Here is an 18982-nt window from a genome sequence, read left to right as displayed (position 1 = left end):
TTTGACAGTCTTGTAGATGGAATAGATTTCTTTATTTTATGTTCAGATTTGTCACTACAAGTGAAGAGAAATATGATTGATTACCGCCTGTGCAGCCTTAGCAAGTTGCATGACTGGAGGCCCCAGCTGCTCCCATCAAGTGGAGAGCAGCGGGGTTGAAGGGAAGACAGGAGTCAGTGTCTGCAAAGTGCTCAGAGGTGTCTGCAGCATGCAGCACATGCTATTTATCAGGAAGTAGGTCAGAAGCTATCCTCTGACGAGGGGAGCCACTGGCATCACATGCTTTGCAGGAGGCGGTGGTGGGGCGGGGCGGGGGACGATGAGAGGCACATTTCTTACTTAGTACTTTGAGTCTCTTGGCTGCACTGGATTCTGAGCTCCATATCAAAGCCAGGTGGGCATCAGGTCACCAGTCTCTAAAAGAGTGCATTGGTCATCCTCTTTGAAACCTACTCCAAGGCGGACAGAGTGGTGGACGCAGGGCTGAGGTCCCCAGAGGGTGTCCATGTTGCCTCATCTGCCATGCCCGGCCAGTGTCTCAGTGAGGACAGGCACTTCTGCGTCCCAAGATGGGGAGGTCACTTTGTGGGGAACTGTGAGGACACCCTGTCCTTCTCCTGTACCAAGGCCAGTGCCTGGCCTGGACCGTTCTGGAACACCAGGGCCCCTCGTGCTCATCTGGCTCCCTGTGATTAGGGTTCACTCCTTCCCCAGTAGAGGGCTGCTGATTCGTGGGTGTCTTTCCCTCCTCCCACAGAGATCAGTCTGGGTCCTTCTGGAATCTTCCGTGATGACTAGGCAAGCCCCAGCCAGGCACACCACCTCAGCAGAGACCAGGTCAGTCCTGCCCACAGCTGTGTCTTCAACCTGATGGTATCTGCCATGGGGCATTTTGGTCAGGGTTGCAGGGGCTTGTGTTGGGTGAGGCGTGCTGCCCCATGTCCTGCGGGGTGTGAGCACTTGCTTTCCAGGCAGATCTGGGCTTTGGTGCTGGCTGCTGTCCCAGATCTCAGGGGAAGGAGGCCTGAGGGGTGAGGCCTGAAGGGGAGGATTCGGGGTGATGGCTGTGTGGCAGGTATTGGAAGGAGGGCCGTGAGTGTTGTATCCCTGAGCTCCAGACCCATGATGAGGGCCACCTGGAGCCTCCACCCAGTGTGAGAAGCTGAAGGTGCACCTAAAGGGTTCCAGGGATGGAGGCGCTGAGGCCAGTGGCCATCTCTGTTGCTTGAGACTTTGCTACCAGTGATCCCTGCGTATCCTCCCAACACAGCGCCCTTGAGCGTGGTGTGGGCGGTGTCAGGACTCTCCTTGTGCGTGTGTGGGGGGTGCTGCCAGCCTTCAGGGAGAAGTGTAATCGTGTGGGCAGCATCCTTTTTGCTGGGACCTGGGGAGCCTGGATGCCTCTCTTTCAGCTGCTGAGGCACAGATGGAATGCTGGACTCAGCCTCTAGATTCACCAAATTCCAGATTTGGTCCTAGCTGTCCTTCAGCCTGTCTTCCTGGGGACAGCTTCCCCAGAACTGTTCCTCCTCATGCTCCCTGACCTCTGACCCTCCACACACAGGAAGCCTCTCCCCTGCTAGGCACTGTGGGCAAGGCTGGGTGGAGCTCAGGCCCTGTGGTCCCGGGAACAAGGGTTCCAATACCCTCTGTCTTGTGGAGTAGCCTGAATCCTCAGACAAAGACCCTCGTTTTCTGGGCTCCCCTATGCCAATGGACAAGTTGGAATGGCTACAGCGCCTCACTCACAGCGACTGGATGGGACTAATACAAAATACAGAGCAGGTCCCAGGGAAGTGCCCCTGCCTGCTAGCAGTTGATGTGTTATTGCCACACTACCAAGACTATGCTGTTGTTTTTCCTTGTCCCTGCAGAGTAAGGAAAATCCAGAGCACCTGAAGGAGTCCCACTGCTTTTCCAGGCTCACACGCTTTTCACTGCTCTTCCAAGGTCATCACTGAAAGGGAGATTCAGATGCCAGGGTCTTCCCAGCAGTGAAGCGTGTGGCTGCAAGGAGGCAGGGCCATACTTGCAGGCATCCACCGTGGTCCAGGAGTACCTGGTGCTGGGTATAAAAGGGGCGTGGCACGTGCTGAGCATTCAGAGGGGCTGGTTATGAGAGCTGAGGCAGAATACATATTACTGTAGGGACCTGTCTCGGGAATGTCCCAAATATTTCAGTGCTAAGTCCTGAGGGGACAGGGCTCACATCCCTGCCCCTCACAGGACCTGTGCCAAGGGGCCTGCGCACAGGCAGTGCTGATGCCAATGTAGCCATGTGATTGTACCAGCTTCTTGCTCACACTCCCACCTCAAATCCCTCATCTCTGTCTTGGGTCCACGTTCCTTCTCTGAAGCAAGTCTTGGGGAGCTCTTTCAGTGAAGGTCTGCTCTTGTCACTCGTGGTTTCTTGGAAAACGTTTCACTTAGCTGCTGTTTTCGAATGGACACGGAACAGATTGAAATCCTATATTGATGGCCATTTTCCCAAAACACCTCATGTATTCTGTTCTATTGTTTTCTGCCATAATAGTGTGGTCATGACAAATCTGTTGGACATTTGTCTTTGATTTCTGGAGGCTTTTTGCTGTTTCTCTTCACTGTTAATGTGCTGCCTAAAATACAGTAGGATACAGGTTTCCACGATGGCTGCATGTCTGTGTGGGGCTGCAGGTGCATCTGCAACATGTGGGCACATCCAGACACTGGAAGAACTCTGTGCCTTGCCTTCTTAGTTGATACCTGGTGAGCATCATCCTATACAACTGCATATAGAAGTACCTCACTTTCCCATTTCACAGATGGCTAGGGTTCTCATGACAAGACGTACAAAAGAGAACAATCCTCCTCTTGAAACAAAATTGTGTTGCATACGTTTTTGACATTATGAAAAAGATTGAAATAAATACCCCTTTCTATAGTGAGACTCATAGGATATAATCCCACTGAGGTCAAATACCTGTCCTATTCAGTAACGTATGGCACAGTGCCTGACACATAAAGAGTCCCAGAAGCACCTGTTAAGTCATCAATGGAAGGGGATACTTAGCCATTTGAAACTGGCCCGCAATCCAACTGGTGTCCAGGGTTCTACAAGCACCTAAGACCCCTCCTGCAAGGTAGGCAACTCCTCCCACAAGAAAGCTGAGGAACACTTGTGGAGACTTGACAGCTGTGGGATGCTCAGTCATCCCCCAGGGCAGCCACAGACAGAAAGCTTCCAGACACCAGCTGTCTGCTTAAATGAGCCACTGAGGGTCCTCGGGTTCGAGCAAGGATCAAGCTAATACTCTGAAAATCCCCCCACTCCAGCAACTCTACACAATCCAGAACATGTAGAAAGTGCACTTCTGTGCTTGTAAAAGGGCAGGATGTCTTCAGGAACAGGAAGCAAGGTGCGACCAGGAGCAGGGAGGAGGGAGCACGGAAGCCAGTACAGTGCTGCCAGGGGAGGCTTGGGGCCAAGCCACCAAGCCTGATGGTCTGCTGGCCCCACTTCCCAGGGAAAGGCTTGAAGCACAGGACAAGAGTGAGATTAGGAATCGCAACTGGAACCCCAGGCTTTTAAAAGAAGGCTGAAGTTGAAACACCTGTCAGCTGCATGTATTGTTTAATGTATTTATTTTTAATTGAAGGATAATTGCTTTCCAGTGTTGTGTTGGCTTCTGCCATACCTCAGCATGAAGCAGCCACAGGTATACATGGTTCCCTCCCTCTGGAACCTCCTCCCACCCCCTCCCTTCCCTCCCCTGTAGGCTGTCACAGAGCCCCACCTGGAGGTGAGACCTTGAAAACACTACACCAACACGGCAAGCTGCCCTCAGCACCATCAGGCGAGCAGCGAGCCTAGCTTTGCAAGGTGGATTGAGGACAAAGCCCTGGATCCCCATTCCCTCCCGAGAACCGAGACAAGGCCCTCAAGGGGGTTTAGGCTTGACACTAGTCAGCCCAGAGGAGACCCGGGCTGAGCAGTGAGCACAGAGTGGCTCCAGGACAGCGACAGCGCTGGGCAAGAGATGGCAGGGCCCCGAGGCAGACCCCAGCAGCAGGGAGCACAGAGGGCGCTCCGGTTCCTGGCATCGGGCTTCTTAAAGGCACTACTGCAGCTACACTGAAAGACCCGAAGAGGCGCAAGAATCATGAGGATCACACAGCAGACTCGAGACTGCAATAACCTGGAAGGTTGTCAGAAAGAGCCGGACAGATCCTCACACGGCAAGACGGGAAATTCCATGCCAGATCAAGAAAAAGGGGCCCCTCCATAGACTTGAAAGCGGAAATCTGGAGAAACAGAAATCCAGGAGAGGATCTGGAAAGCAGACAGAGATGCTTAGCTGGAGTTTGTCTCCACGATGCCCATGAGCACTACCAAACCAAGTTCCTTAACGAGGGCCTTAGAGATCGGACGGTCCTCACGGCTTCAGGCAGCACCCCTTCCATGGAAGCGCCATGAGACTCTGCCAGATGAGCGAATTCTCTGAGCCCCGGTTTTCTCACCTGCAAAATGGGAATGAGGGAGCACGTGCCTCTTCAGGCTGCCGTGAAAATCAAGCATCCACATGTGCCAAGCTCCGCACGATGACACACACTCACCACGAGGGGACTAGGTTTTCACTCCTTTCCTGTCACCACACTTGCTCCACTCGTTGCAGAGGAGGGCCACTGAGTGGTGGGAGAAGGATCGGATAGGTTGAGTGCCCATTGAGCCAGAAAACTCAGCACTTCCCAAAAACCCATCTCACGTTGCCTCAGTGGGCCCAGCGAAATGGTGATACTATAGAATTGCCATAGGAAGAACTCAGGGCTCAGAGGGAATGAAGGCTGGACCTGTGTGCTGGGCGAGGGCTCCAGCTTGTGCCTGTGTGACCACAGAGGCTGGAACCTCCTCCCTCCTCCATGAATCTCTGGGTCCCTTTCAACAGTCCTGTCTGGGGTGGGAGAAGATCACACTGGCGGCCGCAGGCCTCTTTGGCCGTGGATGGACTGGAGTGGTGACGGGGTGTGCAGCTCTTGTCCTCCTCCAGGGATCTTGGCACTGAACAGATGCCCTGGGGGGCAGTTCACTGGGGCAGGGAGAGTGGAGAGACCCCCCAGCCCTCAGTAGGGGCAGGGCTGGTGCAGCCAGAAACACGACTCCTCACACCTTGCTGCCTGCTCGGCCTGCCTGTGCCTCAGAGATGAACTGGGGGTGGCGAGGGCGGGAGAGTGGAGAGACCCCACGGCCCCTCATCCTGCCTCTGGGCCCACTTTCTACCTGGGGTGTCACTTGGCCCTAAGTGGGATGGGACAGACTGCCTGCTCTTGCCAACGAGGGGATCCCAGTTGGCTGTCAGTGGTTCAAACCTCTTCGGGCCTTGAGATCAGGGTGGTCCCTCTGTGGGTCACTGTGGGTCACTGTAAGAGGGTAGTGGGCACTTCAGACTGGCTCTACTGAAGGGAGTGAGAGGTGGCCCCACACCCTTCTTCTAGAGGCTTCTCTATGGCCGGCCTGCCTCGTGCCAGAGGGGTTCACCATCCCTCGTGCTCTCAGATGAGTATCATTGACCCTGATGTCCAGGTTGGCTTTTGGCAGCGTCTCTTCTAGGAAACCTGACTCACGACCTGCCTGTCCAGGCCTGGGCTGGGCACTTCAGCCACAATCCCAGACGACTGGCACTGCCAGGGTGAGCCCAAGAGGCTAGGTAGACAGATAACAACCCAGCTTGAAGGCAAGTCCATGCCAGAGCTCTGGAGGCAAAGGGGACGGCACTTGAAATGGCAGCCATCAGGACAGGGCACGCCCAAGTTGTCAGCTCTTGCATTGGAGCAGAATTGAGCACAGGAGGTATACAGACTGGACAGGGAGGCAGACGGTACAGTCTGAGGCCCATCGCTTGGATGACCACAGGAGGGGCCTGGGGCTAGTGCTAGGGTGACTGGGGTCAAGGGCCCTCAGACAGCGCTCCTTGCTGGAGAAAGAGCTGGTGGGACTGGGCATGCGACCAGGACCTGCCACCAAGGTTCATCCCCAGCTCTGCCCTGGCCTTGCTGCACAGGCCAGCAAGCCTGACCCGCGGGGGCCTGTGCTGTTCCATGAGTGCAAAGTGCTGGCTGCACAGTGGTGTGACTCAAAAGTCAGGGCCTGTAGGAGAAAAGAGGTGTGGCTGGGGTCCGGCAGAGGGGCTTGTAGCGTGCGTGGCCTGGCAGTGTGCTGACACGATTACTGGATGGCCCGGAAGGTGAAGAGGGGCAGGGTGGAGGGCATCAGTATGAAGCGGTAGACCATCTTTATGTCCTCTTGCTCCAGTGTCTCCACCAGGAAGTTCTTCAGCACCTAGGACAGAGGCAGGGTTCCACCTGGCCCCAGCCTGCCCTGCCTTCCAGGGCCCTGAGGCTGGGCGCCCCAGAACGAAGCCAGGGGTCCCCGGCCAGGCTGTCCACCCGTGCCCCTCGCGGCCCACTCACATGGTGCAGCAGGAGCAGCATCTCCACCTCGGCCACGCGCCGCCCCAGGCACTGGCGTACGCCAAAGCCAAAGGCCAGGTGCGGGAATCTGCTTCCAGAGCCCTGGCGGTCCAGCCAGCGCTGGGGGTGATAGCTCTCAGGCCTGGCGAACACGGCGGGATTTCGACCCAGGGAATAGAGTAGGACCTTCACCAGCGTCTGCAGCAGCGGGAAGGGGCCAATGTCAGCTGGCCCCTGGGTGAAGTTCGGCGGGGCTCCAGGGCCTCACTCACCCCAGCTGGGATGTGGTAGTTCTGCAGCACCAGGTCCGAGCTCACTTCCCGCTCCAAGGTGATACCCACGGGGTACAGCCTGCGCACAGGAGCATCCAGCAGGGTCCTCAGCTGTGACCGGGCTCCGGACACCCTCTGCAGCCTTCCTAGCCCAGTGCATATAGCCTGAGGGCAGCCTCCCAACCCTGGACCCTCACAGGTCACTCCTGGCACTGGGAAGCCCAGATCCTGAGGCGTTCCTCCCTTCCAATTCCCAAGTAAGCCAAAGCTCCCCAAGCCAGCGAGGACGTGACTGACAAGGTCATCAGGACACTGAGGTGGGATCCCAGAGGAAGAAGCACCAGGCTCCCCTCCAGGGAGAAGAAGAGGAGGTACAAGGGGTGTGCACCCCTGGGCAAAGGAGCTGTCAGCCCCAGGATCCGTCGTCAAGCCCAGCAAGAGGGCTCTGCAGGCACGGGGCCAGGGCCGTGGGGAAGTCCAGGTCCATCTCGCCTACCTCAAGGTCTCCTTGAGGGCCGCCCGCAGCAAAGGCAGCTCCGTGATGGCCCTCTGGGGATTTTCTGAGATCCGGGCCTCAGCCACCAGGCTCTCCTGGCGCAGCGCCTGCTGCACCTCCGGGTTCCGAGCCAGCTCAAAGAGAGTCATCAGCAAGGGGAAGGCTGTCTGCAGGGGGCGCAGAGGGCCAGGTGTAGGCCGTGCCCCTCCACTCCGGAGCCTCTCCCAGAAAGATGGTGGTCCTCTGGGGACAGGGGACCTGCATGCTCGGAGACCACAAAGCCCAGACCTGGAGTCCTGGAGATTCTAAAACCAGCTCGTCAGCTTTCCCTGAATCCCTCAGGGGAGGCGCCCCCAACGTCACTGAGACCCAGGCCTCCTCTGGCCACCTCAGAACCTGAGGTTCTCTTCCTCCTCTGGGTCCAGGAGGGGCTCACTCTTGGCATCTACTAAGTGGGCAGAGTTGAGGAGCTGAGGTCTATCTGGGCATCCACAGGCAGGTCGGTTCACAGGGTCCTAGCAGGAACCGGCCACCCAGACTCCCAGCCGTTGCCTCCTCCTGGATCATTTCCATGTGCAAAGAGTGGTGCCCGCTATCCAGCTGGAGACCTGGGCAGCTCGGTATCTCCTAAATGTCGTCCCCAAGGTAACCTGCCCCTGGCATCCGCTGCCGTGCAGATCGGGCCTCCCTGGGGCTCCCTGAGCTGTAGTCCGTACTGTGCTCTGCCCTGTGGCCTGTGAGGGACCCGATGCCTGAGTGAGATACTCCTCACACTGGCTTCCTCTAGCCTGGGATACAGGCCGGGTGTGCAAGGCCCTTCCTGACAGAGGCCCTGACCCTGTCTGCCTCCTCTGCCCGCTTGCCCTGTTCCCTCCACTCAGCCTCATGGCCTTTCCTCCTTGCCGGCTCTTGCAGGGCCTGGCCTGCTGCCCTCCGGGCCTCCTCTTCTGTGTGGTCTCTCCAATTTCAGCGAAAGCTGTTCTTCTCCAGGAAGCCTTCCCAAAGCAGGCACATGCCTGGCCCACCCTCTCTCACCTTATGGCTGCATCACAGCCCCGGCTCAGGGAGTATCTTCACCTGAAGCCCGCACCTCAGCTCAGGGCTTGGGTGCCTGGCCCTCAGAGATGCTGGCAGAGGGAAGCTCGGTCTAGAGGCAGGACACTTCAGCTGCACTGTACACCCTGGGCCTGGCCCACCCCCTGGGCTGGCTTCCCTGCCACCTGCTCTCTCCCCCACATGCTAGAACCTCTTGCTGCCCCTCCCATTAGCCAGTCACCTCCTAAGGATAGTGTCTGTCCCTGGAAAAGGTCTCTAGTGTGACTCTGCAGCCGAACCTCAGCCCTTCCCCTCCCCCCAGGACCCCGGGGACCTCTGATGCTGCAGGTACCCAGGCCTCCGGCCACTCTACACTCTGTCTGGAGCCTGGTTTCTCATGTGGGTCACCATAGACTCCTTCCCTTTGGGAAGCTGGAGGCATAGATTGGGGAGGGGCGTGGAGGAGACATTTGCCCTGGGAGGAGGCTGCCTGGAGGCAGGGGAGCGCCCTGCTCTATGGGAAGGGCTGGGTGCTGGCCTGACCGTGTCCACACTCCCAGCAGTGAGGTCGATCGTGTTGGCCTTGATGGTATCCAGGGTCATGTCTGCTCGCATCAGCAGCTCTGCCACGATGCCGCTGTAGTGCCACGGGTGGCCGAGGGCCAGCTCCTGATAGATTCTCTGGATGGCTCTGTTGGCTGCAGGATGCATAGCGACAGAAGCCCCGGGTCTGGCGCTGGGAAGCACTGCTCTTTGTCATCCTCCCGCCCTTTACCCTCCTCCATACCCCCAATTCTCCACGTCCTGCCCCAGTTCTCAGGCCCGCCCAGGCCAGCATCACTGCCGATGGGTCTGGGACCATAACGAAGCCACAAGCCCCTCCCGGGACCTCAGTCCTTCTGCGACTGTGGTGAGTGGAGGGGGCCCCGGGGTCCCTAGTCACCGCACGGCCCGGGCTCCGGCCCTCACCATACTGGAAGATGTAGTCCCAGGCCTCAAAGTGCTCCCTCCACATGTTGGTGCTCATCCACCGTGACAGGCGCCTGGGCACAAACATGAGCTGCACGGTGGACTTCAACATGGCCTCCAGCGCGTGGATAAAGTTCAGGCTGTCAGGGTTTGGTTGCTGGGTCAAAAGGCCAAGCCGCTCCCCGTAAAGGACTAAGGTGCTGGCTGTGGGATGAGGGGTTCCTGAGCCCCAGGCAGCCTGGGCCTCAGGGCCAGCTCCCCCCACGCCCTGAGGTGCGCCTGCCTCCCCAGCCCACACCTTCGATGGTGTAGCGGAAGACGCTGGGCGCGATGTCCAGGGTCAGACTCCCCCGAGCATTCTGCAGCACCCTCGCCTTCAGGGTCTGGGAGAAGTCCCTGGCCACGCCATCCACCAAGGGTGTGTACTTCTGCAGGGCTGGCAGCGAGAGGACGTCTGGGTTCAGCCGCAGTCGGTCCAAACGCCACTGGGGCCCGTTGCTGTAGAGCAGGGAGCGGAGTGTCAGGGTGTCAGTCAGCAGTGGCCCTGACCTGCACCCCACCTTCCTCTCTCCAGAGTGAAACCAGCCAGACAGGGAGCCGCCTGCTGGTCGTCAGGGGCAGGCTGACCCTGTTGGGATGCCGGTGGCACCTCTTTCCTCGGGGCAGCTTCCTGTACTTCACCCAGGCTGAGACAGGGGCTTCTGGCTGAGACTGCTGCCGGGGTGTCTGCAGAATCGCAGGCTCCCTGCCTGCCACACGCACCTCCCCACTGGGCCACCTCTGGGCCTGGAGGCTTCTTCTGTGAGGAAGGAGGCTGAGCCCCTGGGAGCTGGCCCAGCTTGCTCTCACCGCGCCCCAGAGTGGGCGAGGCCTCTGCCATACTGGCTACCCGCTCCCCTCCCCACACAGCCCCTGCCCCTTGAGGCAGAATCCAATTGTGCCTCTCCTTGTGTTCCCCACACAGGGCCCAGTGCCCGTGGGGGGCTGCTAGCAGGGCCTGGGGGGCTGAGGGAAGGGAGACATGCACCCAGCCGGAAGGCCCTTCGGAGGCCTCTGCAGGCTTCACCCTCCCTCCTCTGGCCCTGCAGGGAGGGTTCCCACTGTGGCCCGCCCCTTACCTGGCTCCAGGGCACACAAGTTGCCTGGGGCACGGGCCCGATCCAGAGCCGGTGGGCACCGTCTCCCCACCCACCCAGGTGGGCCTCGGGCAGGCTCGCTTTGAGGCCCTCCCCATCCCACGTGCTCTCTGCACCCAGGCCGCCCTGCCCCTCCCTCCGCACCCCCACCGGCCCTCACAGCAAGAACACGCCACACTTGTGCCCGCGAGCCTGTCGGTAGGCCAGCCAGGGCTCCAGGATCATCCGCTGGGGGTGATGGCTGTCTGCCTGCTGCAGCCTCTCCACGTCCTCGGGCAGCATCACGAACACCATGTGTCTCCCTCCCACGTCGTACCTGTGGGGCAGAGCTCTGCGGTCTGCTGAGGGGCCGTGTCCTGCCTGGTCCCCGCTCCATAGAGCCAGGCGCTGGATCAGAGCAGGCGGGCCCTCCCGCGGTCTCACTGAAGCCTCCTCTCCTCTGGGGTCTGCGTTCTGTGCTCCCAACAGCGAGCCGCCCAGGGCTCCTGCTCGCCAAGGGCCCCAGTCTGCGGTGGCCGAGACGCACACCTGCCCCAAGGAGCCCCCTCCCTGCCCCATCCCTGCAGCCCGGGTGCCCCTGCCGGGATGTGGGCAGTGGGATGTGGCACAGCCCTGGCCCAGTGGGACTCAGGCACCAAGGGGGACAGAACGTGAGGGTGTTCTCGCTGAGGTGAGCGGGGAGAGCTTTACCTGAAAATGGGCCCCAGCTCCTGGAAGGTCTGATGCATGTCCAAGTGCATGTTCTCAGAGCCCTGCTCCTTCCAGATCTGCAGCATCCGCATCCACTTGTTGCCAGGACACCGGGGCATGGCTTCGAAGGGCAGCACCGCCTTGGGGGCTGCAGCACCTCTGGTGCCCAGTAGGCGTGCCTCGTGCAGGGACAGCCAGGGCCCTGCCATCCGCACCCTGGCCTTTGCCCACAGTGCCATCCTGCTGCTCCCCACCCCTTCAGCCCCTTCCTTTTATCTCACCGGGCCTGCTTGCCCAGGCGATCTGATCACGTCACAGGCCAGACTGGCTCTGGGCCAGACCAGGAAGCCTGGGGCTGCGCTCAGGCTGAAGGCCTCCAGCGGGAGGAGGGAGATGGATGGCACCGGGTCTGGCAGTGACCCAGGCCTGCTGGTGGATGGCTCTTGGGAATGAGTCAGGGTTGGAGCAGGGACCCAAAGGGGTGGCGGTGGGGGCAAGAGGCCTCCTCCCCCTCCAGTATGGGACAGGCGCAAGATGGATGGGTGCCTTATCTTCGCAAGGGATGAAAGGGGACCTTGGGTATGTTCGTCTCTCTTCTACAAGGACCTTAACGGGGAGCAGTGGGAAGGGCTGGGCTCTCATCTCCTGCAGCCCCGGGTTTTGCCTACTCTTGCCAGGGCCGGATGCTGAGTCCAGGGGTGGAGGCAGGAGCCAGCCAGGGTCCCTCCCAATGGGGGCTTGCAGTCCCACAGGAGGCACTTAGGGGATGCAAAGACCCCACTGGCACACTGGCGTCCAGGGCAGTTTGTGGCCGAGGCCCCGGGTGTCTGGCCTGGCTGGTCCAGCTGAGGAGCAGAGAACCCAGAAGACGGGGTCACCGGCAGGGAGGGTGAGGCTGGCCTGCAAGCCCCTCCTCAGTCAGAAAGGTGAGAGGACCCTGCCCCCATGGGGTGTGTGCTCAGGGCCCAAATCCTTCTTTCTTCCTGGAACATGAGCAGCTCCCAGGGTGGGGAAAGTCTATGACAGGGGAGTGGTCGTGGGCCCCACACCCTCCCAAGGACCCAGCAGGCACACAGCTGGAGCCCTCCCTGTGCTCGGGGACCCATAGTTTCAGACCCCGTGTCGTTTCACCCACCCCTGGCAGCTCTCCCAGGAGGTCGGTCTTGCTGTCCCTGGCCCTGCTTTCAAGCAGGAGATTGACAGCAGGTCTTCTGTGCCCTCCCCAGGCCCCCCGTGTGTCAGCAGGGCCCCAGGGCCCTCATGCTTGGGCCTCTGCAGAGGTGCCCAGGGGCCCCAGCCCTGATTTGGGGATGGTGCCCTGATGACACCACCTTGCAGGCTCTGGAAGTAGGACAGGGAGCGCGTGGGCTTCTAGCAGGGTGGCTGAAGATCTGAGTGTTCCTTGTTCTTCTACTTTCACTCATTCCCTCTCTTGACACTTCCTTGGGGGATATTCAGCTGTGGCCATGAGTCACAACTGCCAAGGTCCCTCATCAAGCCGAGATGCACGATGGGCCTCAGCCCCAGGTGGCGTAAGAGCTGTCCTCGGGCTGAGACGCAGCCTGGAGCCCCAGCCTGCCCTTGGGGTGCCGCTGCCTCGGCCCAGCCCACCCTGGCCAGCCTCCTGAACCTGTTCCTGTCTGTGTGGCCTCTGCCTGCACTAGTACCAAAGGCTCCTGAACTTGGGCCGAGCTCTTGGTACTTCCTAGACCGGCCAAGCTTCAGAGAAAGGTGCAGGTCCCAGGGGAATCTTCAAACAATGACTCCTCACAGAGGAAGACCCGAGAGTGCTCTCAGGGCCCCTGGTCCCCACGCAGCCAAAGGTGGGGCTCTGCCTTCTGCATGGGCCCTGAGCCCACCCCCGGCAGACCTCTTCTTGTGCTGAGGGCCAGCCAGCCGGGCTGTCGTCCCCCGAGGCACAGCTGTGGCTGAGGACCTAGCTTAGCCCCAGAAGGCCCAGGGCCCTGAGAGGGGAGGCCTTGCCTGATGGTCTCCCCCGGTGGGGCCAGGCCTGGGTCTTGCGGGAGAACAGTACCACTCAGTGGGCGTCCCAGGGCAAGATCAGTGCCCAGGAGCCCTGATATCTGTATCAGGCTGTTCCCAGGCAGAACCCTTCTCCTCCCCGGCGTGCTGGGTACCGAATTCTCCACACTTCATCCCTGGTCCTTCCTACCCCAACTCCAGGCTCAGAGCCTGCGCCCCAATACAGTTCTCAGACTCCTTCCCCTCTTTCCCTGGGCTGGGGGAGTTAACCGGAACCCCAGCCGTGGCCCAGCCCCTGCCTCAGCCTTCCCACACAGGTCGAACCACAGGATCCTCTGGCCTGGATATCTGAACTCTTTGCCGTCCTCTGAGGGGAGTGGACTGCCAACTGCAGTGTGAGCCCAGCCAGGATAGACGGGGCACCTCCTCGAGGAGGCAGGGGCCCCCTACTTGATGCACTGGACCTCACAGATCTCAGCATCTGCAAGGTCCATGCTGTTAGTAACAGTCTGTGTGCAACAGAAAAAGACGAGCAACGTGCCAGGATGGCCACTCCTGGGTACATAGCTGAGAAAAGTAAACACGCTAATTTGGGAAGATGTTAGAACCATTATTTACAGCTGCCAAGATATAGAAACAGCATGAGTGTCCATCAGCAGAGGATTGGATGAGGAAGAAGTGGTGTATATCCATATATATACACGTGGATATATATGAACATATAGAAATATATATGTATATATACACATGCATAATATGTATGAATATATGCATAGTCTATATGTGAATATATAGAAAGTGAACGTGTTAGTCGCTCAGTCGCGTCTGACTCTTTTCCACCCCATGGATTGAGGCCCACCGGGCTCCTCTGTCCACGGTATTCTGCAGGCAAGAATACTGAGTTTCCATGCCCTTCCCCCGGACCTCTTCCCAACATGAGGATCAAATCTAGGTCTCTTGCATTGCAGGCAGATTCTTTACCATCTGAGCCACCAGAACTATGTGGGAAATACTACTCAGCCATAAAAAACAATGAGATTTTGCCATGTGCAATAAGATGAATGCACTTGGAGGCCATTGTGCTACAGAGGGAAGTCATACAGAAGAAGACAAACACTGTTATGTTATCACTCATACGCAGAAGCTGAAAAATAAACTTGCGACTACAACAAAAAAGGACCAACTCACAGATATAGAGAACAAACTAGTGCTTATCAGTGGGGAGAGGGAAGGAGAGGGGCAGTATAGAGGTGGGGGACTCTTCTGTATACAGTAAGCCACAGGGACATATGTTGTACAGGACGGGAGATGGAGCCAATATTTTACGGTAACCACGAACGGACTATGCATTTAAAAACTTTCAGTCATTATATCCTACACCTGTAACTTAAGTGGTATCATACATCAACTCCAATTCTTACAAAGGGGGACATTTACCCAATTGAATTGTATGAGTGACATAATCGAAGGTTTACCTTTCATTCACACACTTAGCTCAATATGAACAGACAGAATATGTCCCCTTTGCTTATAGTCACACAATTGAATTTCTAACGATGATGGACAGAATTACTGCAGGACACACGAAAAGGAGGATGACCAAAAACAGAAGGACTGGCTAGCAAGACAAAACTGAATGAATGAAACATATCAGAAGTTTGCAGCATCGTAATACACTTTGTGGAGAAGGCAATGGCACCCCACTCCAATACTCTTGCCTGGAGAAACCCATGGATGGAGGAGCCTGGTAGGCTACAGTCCATGGGGTCGCTAAGAGTCGGACACAACTGAGTGACTTCACTTTCACTCTTCACTTTCATGCATTGGAGAAGGCGATGGCAATCCACTCAAGTGTTCTTGCCTGAAGAATCCCAGAGACGGGGAAGCCTGGTTGGGCTGCTGTCTGTGGGGTCGCGCAGAGTCGGACATGACTGAAGCGACTTAGCAGCAGCAGCAATACACTTTGTATCTGGACTGAACTGGACACTTATATGCACCGAAGAAAACAGTTTCAAATAGGATGAGAAGCTGAAGAGTGGAAAGATCCCGTGATGATTACTGTGAAGGAAAATTGGAATGCAGGTCTGCTGAGGACGTGGAGTTAATGCCAAGGTTCTAGGGCTCGGTGAAGGCTTGCATGTCCAGAAGGTCTGGGCAGGACACAGATCAGATCAGACCAGTCGCTCAGTCGGGTCCGACTCTTTGCGACCCCATGAATCACAGCACGCCAGGCCTCCCTGTCCATCAACAACTCCCGGAGTTCACCAACACTCACGTCCATCGAGTCAGTGATGCCATCCAGCCATCTCATCCTCTGTCGTCCCCTTCTCCTCTTGCCCCCAATCCCTCCCAGCATCAGAGTCTTTTCCAATGAGTCAACTCTTCACATGAGGTGGCCAAAGTACTGGAGTTTCAGCTTTAGCATCATTCCTTCCAAAGAAATCCCAGGGCTGATCTCCTTCAGAATGGACTGGTTGGATCTCCTTGCAGTCCAAGGGACTCTCAAGAGTCTTCTCCAACACCACAGTTCAGAAGCATCAATTATTTGGTGCTCAGCCTTCTTCACAGTCCAACTCTCACATCCATATGACCACAGGAAAAACCATAGCCTTGACTAGATGAACCTTTGTTGGCAAAGTAACGTCTCTGCTTTTGAATATGCTATCTAGGTTGGTCATAACTTTCCTTCCAAGGAGTAAGCATCTTTTAATTTCATGGCTGCAGTCACCATCTGCAGTGATTTTGGAGCCCAGAAAAATGAAGTCTGACACTGTTTCCACTGTTTCCCCATCTATTTCCCATGAAGTGATGAGACCAGATGCCGTGATCTTCATTTTCTGAATGTTGAGCTTTAAGCCAACTTTTTCACTCTCCTCTTTTACTTTCATCCAGAGGCTTTTTAGTTCCTCTTCACTTTCTGCCATAAGGGTGGTGTTATCTGCATATCTGAGGTTATTGATATTTCTCCCGGCAATCTTGAGTCCAGCTTGTGTTTCTTCCAGTCCAGAGTTTCTCATGATGTACTCTGCATATAGGTTAAATAAGCAGGGTGACAATATACAGCCTTGACGTACTCCTTTTCCTATTTGGAACCAGTCTGTTGTTCCATGGCCAGTTCTAACTGTTGCTTCCTGACCTGCATACAAATTTCCCAAGAGGCAGATCACGTGGTCTGATATTCCCATCTCTTTTGGAATTTTCCACAGTTTATTGTGATCCACACAGTCAAAGACTTTGGCATAGTCAATAAAGCAGAAATAGATGTTTTTCTGAAACTCTCTTGCTTTTTCCATGATCCAGCAGATATTGGCAATTTGGTCTCTGGTTCCTCTGCCTTTTCTAAAACCAGCTTGAACATCAGGAAGTTCACGGTTCACATATTGCTGAAGCCTGGCTTGGAGAATTTTGAGCAAGACACAGGGTGGAAGGTGGGGGTAGGAATTTCTAAAGTCTGGGAAGGATATGGGACTACAGGAAGGATCCAGAGTTCTTGGCAGGATGCATCTCAAGGAAGGCTCCGGAAGGTCTTCAAGGAACACAGACCCTGGAGAAGGTTCCAGAAGGCCAGGCAGGACTCAGGGGAGTAGGGGTGGAAGGGTGTGGTGGCAAATGTCCCAGAAGGTCTAAGCAGAGCCACGGCCACAGGGAAGGTCAGTAATCTGAGCAAACTGGGAAGGTTCCAGAATATGGGGCAAGATATGGTTGTCATGGGGAAACTTCTAGAAGATCTGGGCAGAAAAAGGAGACAAAATATTATAGATGGTCTGGACAAGAGGATGGAAGGGGTTGGGGGGAGTGAGTCAGGGGCTTGGGGAGGGGATAGGTCCCTGAAGTTCTGGGCAGAACACGGTGAGTGTCGAATGTTCTAGAAAGTTGGGCAGGTCAAGGGTGGTGGGGGGCTAGAGCCCCAGACTTGGCCTCAGATCAGTGTTGACAGATCCTGGCATTTGACCCTGCTCCCCTAGAACAAGGTTGCAGAATCCCGCTGACACAACTCTGCCAGCCGAGCCCCAAAGCACCCCCACCCATGGGGTCCCTCGGCTTCCCCAATCCATCTACCAGCCCCACCCCTGGGTACAGGAACCTCCACCTGACACATAGCAATGCGTCCCCATTCCATTCTCTGCTGTTTCTGTTTTAGGCCCTTCGTTTTGCGTTGAATTTGCTGTCACTTTCCGGGTTTTTGGAGTTGGAAAATGAGATCCCTGGTCTATAGCGTTTCTGTGTGATTGTATACGTTCTTATCCTGCCACGTCTGGTTTTGTTCTGTAATACTTTTCTTATCACATTTCCCAAATATTTTCTATTTTCTACTGGGAATGATGAGGGTGGGAAGTAGGGAGGGCATTGACATCTAGAATTGTGTTCTTAATTTGCAAACAACAGAAACGACTCTTTTCTTGCTTAATCCAGTTAGGAAAGGTACTCTGAGTTTCAAAATCCCTTCTGAATGCAAAATCTCCATCCTCCTTTAGCTCTCACGCATTTTTCCACGTTGAAGTTCACACGAGCTGATACGAACAGAGCCATTTCCACATCTCATTCTATTACCTCTTCAACTTCGGGCTGTACTTGTCATGTGTTTTATTTCTAAACGGGGTGAGAAGTCAGTGTGTCTTGTAGTGGCGATCTCAGGCGGCCTTGACCTGCAGCAGCTTGAAGCAGGGCTTCAGTTACCGGCCAGAGACTGAGGACGGACTGTGCAATGAGCACACGGAATCTGAGGCACTAGACCAGTGGCAGACAAAGGCTCGATCTAGAGTCAGCAAGCTTTGGCTACACTCCGCACCCTGGGGACCACCATGCCTACTCTGCCTGATTGCGACCTGCACTCTGTGAAGCCAACAAGGATCTCTTCCAATAGGGGCTTGCGGTCCTACGGGGGGCACTTCAGAGACTCCACTGGCACACTGGCAGCCATGACAGTAATGTGGCCAAGGCCCTGTCAGTCTGGCCTGGCTAATCCAGCTGAGGAGCAGAGAACCCAGAACACAGGGTCACTGGCAGGGAGCGGGAGGGTAGCCTGCAAGCCCCTTCTCAGCCAGAGTAGTCAGAGATACCAAGCACTCCCCATCCACCCCCTACCCTACTCCCCGCATGGAGTGTGTGCTCAAGGCCCACATCCTTCTTTCCTCCAGGAACATAGCTCCAAGGGAGGGAAAGTCTATGACAGGGGCGTGATCGTGGGCTCCCCACTCTCCCAGGGACCCAGCAGGCACACAGCTGGAGCCCTCCCTGTGCTTGGGGGATCCATAGTTTGGGGTCATGAGTTGTCTCACCCGCCCCTGGCAGCTTTCCCAGAAGGTGCATGTTCATGTCACCATTCCTATTTTCAAGGAGGAGATGGATGCCCTGGGCTTCAGTCACCCCCCAGAGCCTCCCCCTCCCGCCTGTACATCATTGATAAACACAGAAACACACACACACACACACACAGATTCACACACAAACACACACACCCTGCTGAGACTCAGAATGAAATTTCAATTAATCTGTAGATTAATCCCTACTCTATTGGGAATTAGCATTCATCCGCTTGGTTATCCTTCTATTTTTAAAGCATTTAACTTCAACAGAAGACCTGGTAGCTAGTTTTTCAAAAATTGAGTCTGATTATTTCAGCCTACACCTTCACTGTGAGTCAGCTTTGGTTCCGTGTTCTTCAGGTTTTAGTCCATTTCATCAGGAAGCCTACTCATCGCAGCCACTCATTTTCTTTATAAGGTCGGTGACGGCTGATTTATTCTTCCCTTTCCATTTCTGATATTGAAAATGAGAATTTACTTTTCTTCTTTGTGATCTCATCTTCTATTTTGCCGATACTTTGAATCCCTCCAGAGGGCCAACTTTGGCTTTGTGTGTTTACCTCCTATTCACTTCTCCTCTCCTCTATTTCCTTCGTCATTTCTTTGGGTAGGTAATCTATTCTTATCTCACTTCCTGAATGGAGGCTGGGA

The 18982-nt window shown here is 56.1% G+C and overlaps 1 protein-coding gene across 1 annotated transcript; it reads right to left on the bottom strand.

Annotated features, from left to right (window-relative positions):
* Positions 1-5744: 5744 nt before the first annotated feature.
* LOC147359790 (cytochrome P450 11B1, mitochondrial) lies at positions 5745-11544 on the bottom strand. The gene is made up of 9 exons (XM_086338134.1): positions 11043-11544; positions 10513-10668; positions 9515-9714; positions 9217-9420; positions 8791-8945; positions 7213-7379; positions 6717-6795; positions 6445-6642; positions 5745-6313 (listed from the first exon to the last, which is right to left on the bottom strand). The coding sequence occupies exons 1-9, from the start codon at positions 11279-11281 to the stop codon at positions 6200-6202; spliced, it is 1512 nt and encodes a 503-aa protein (XP_086194260.1). The 5' UTR covers positions 11282-11544; the 3' UTR covers positions 5745-6199.
* Between the last annotated feature and the right edge of the window lie 7438 nt (positions 11545-18982).

Source organism: Bos grunniens, chromosome 14 (genome assembly GCF_055505025.1).
Source record: "Bos grunniens cultivar Pamir isolate PY7600 chromosome 14, Bosgru_T2T1.0, whole genome shotgun sequence".
Taxonomy (NCBI): domain Eukaryota; kingdom Metazoa; phylum Chordata; class Mammalia; order Artiodactyla; family Bovidae; genus Bos; species Bos grunniens.
Note: the sequence above shows the minus strand (reverse complement) of the source record. Positions and strands in the feature narration are given on the sequence as shown.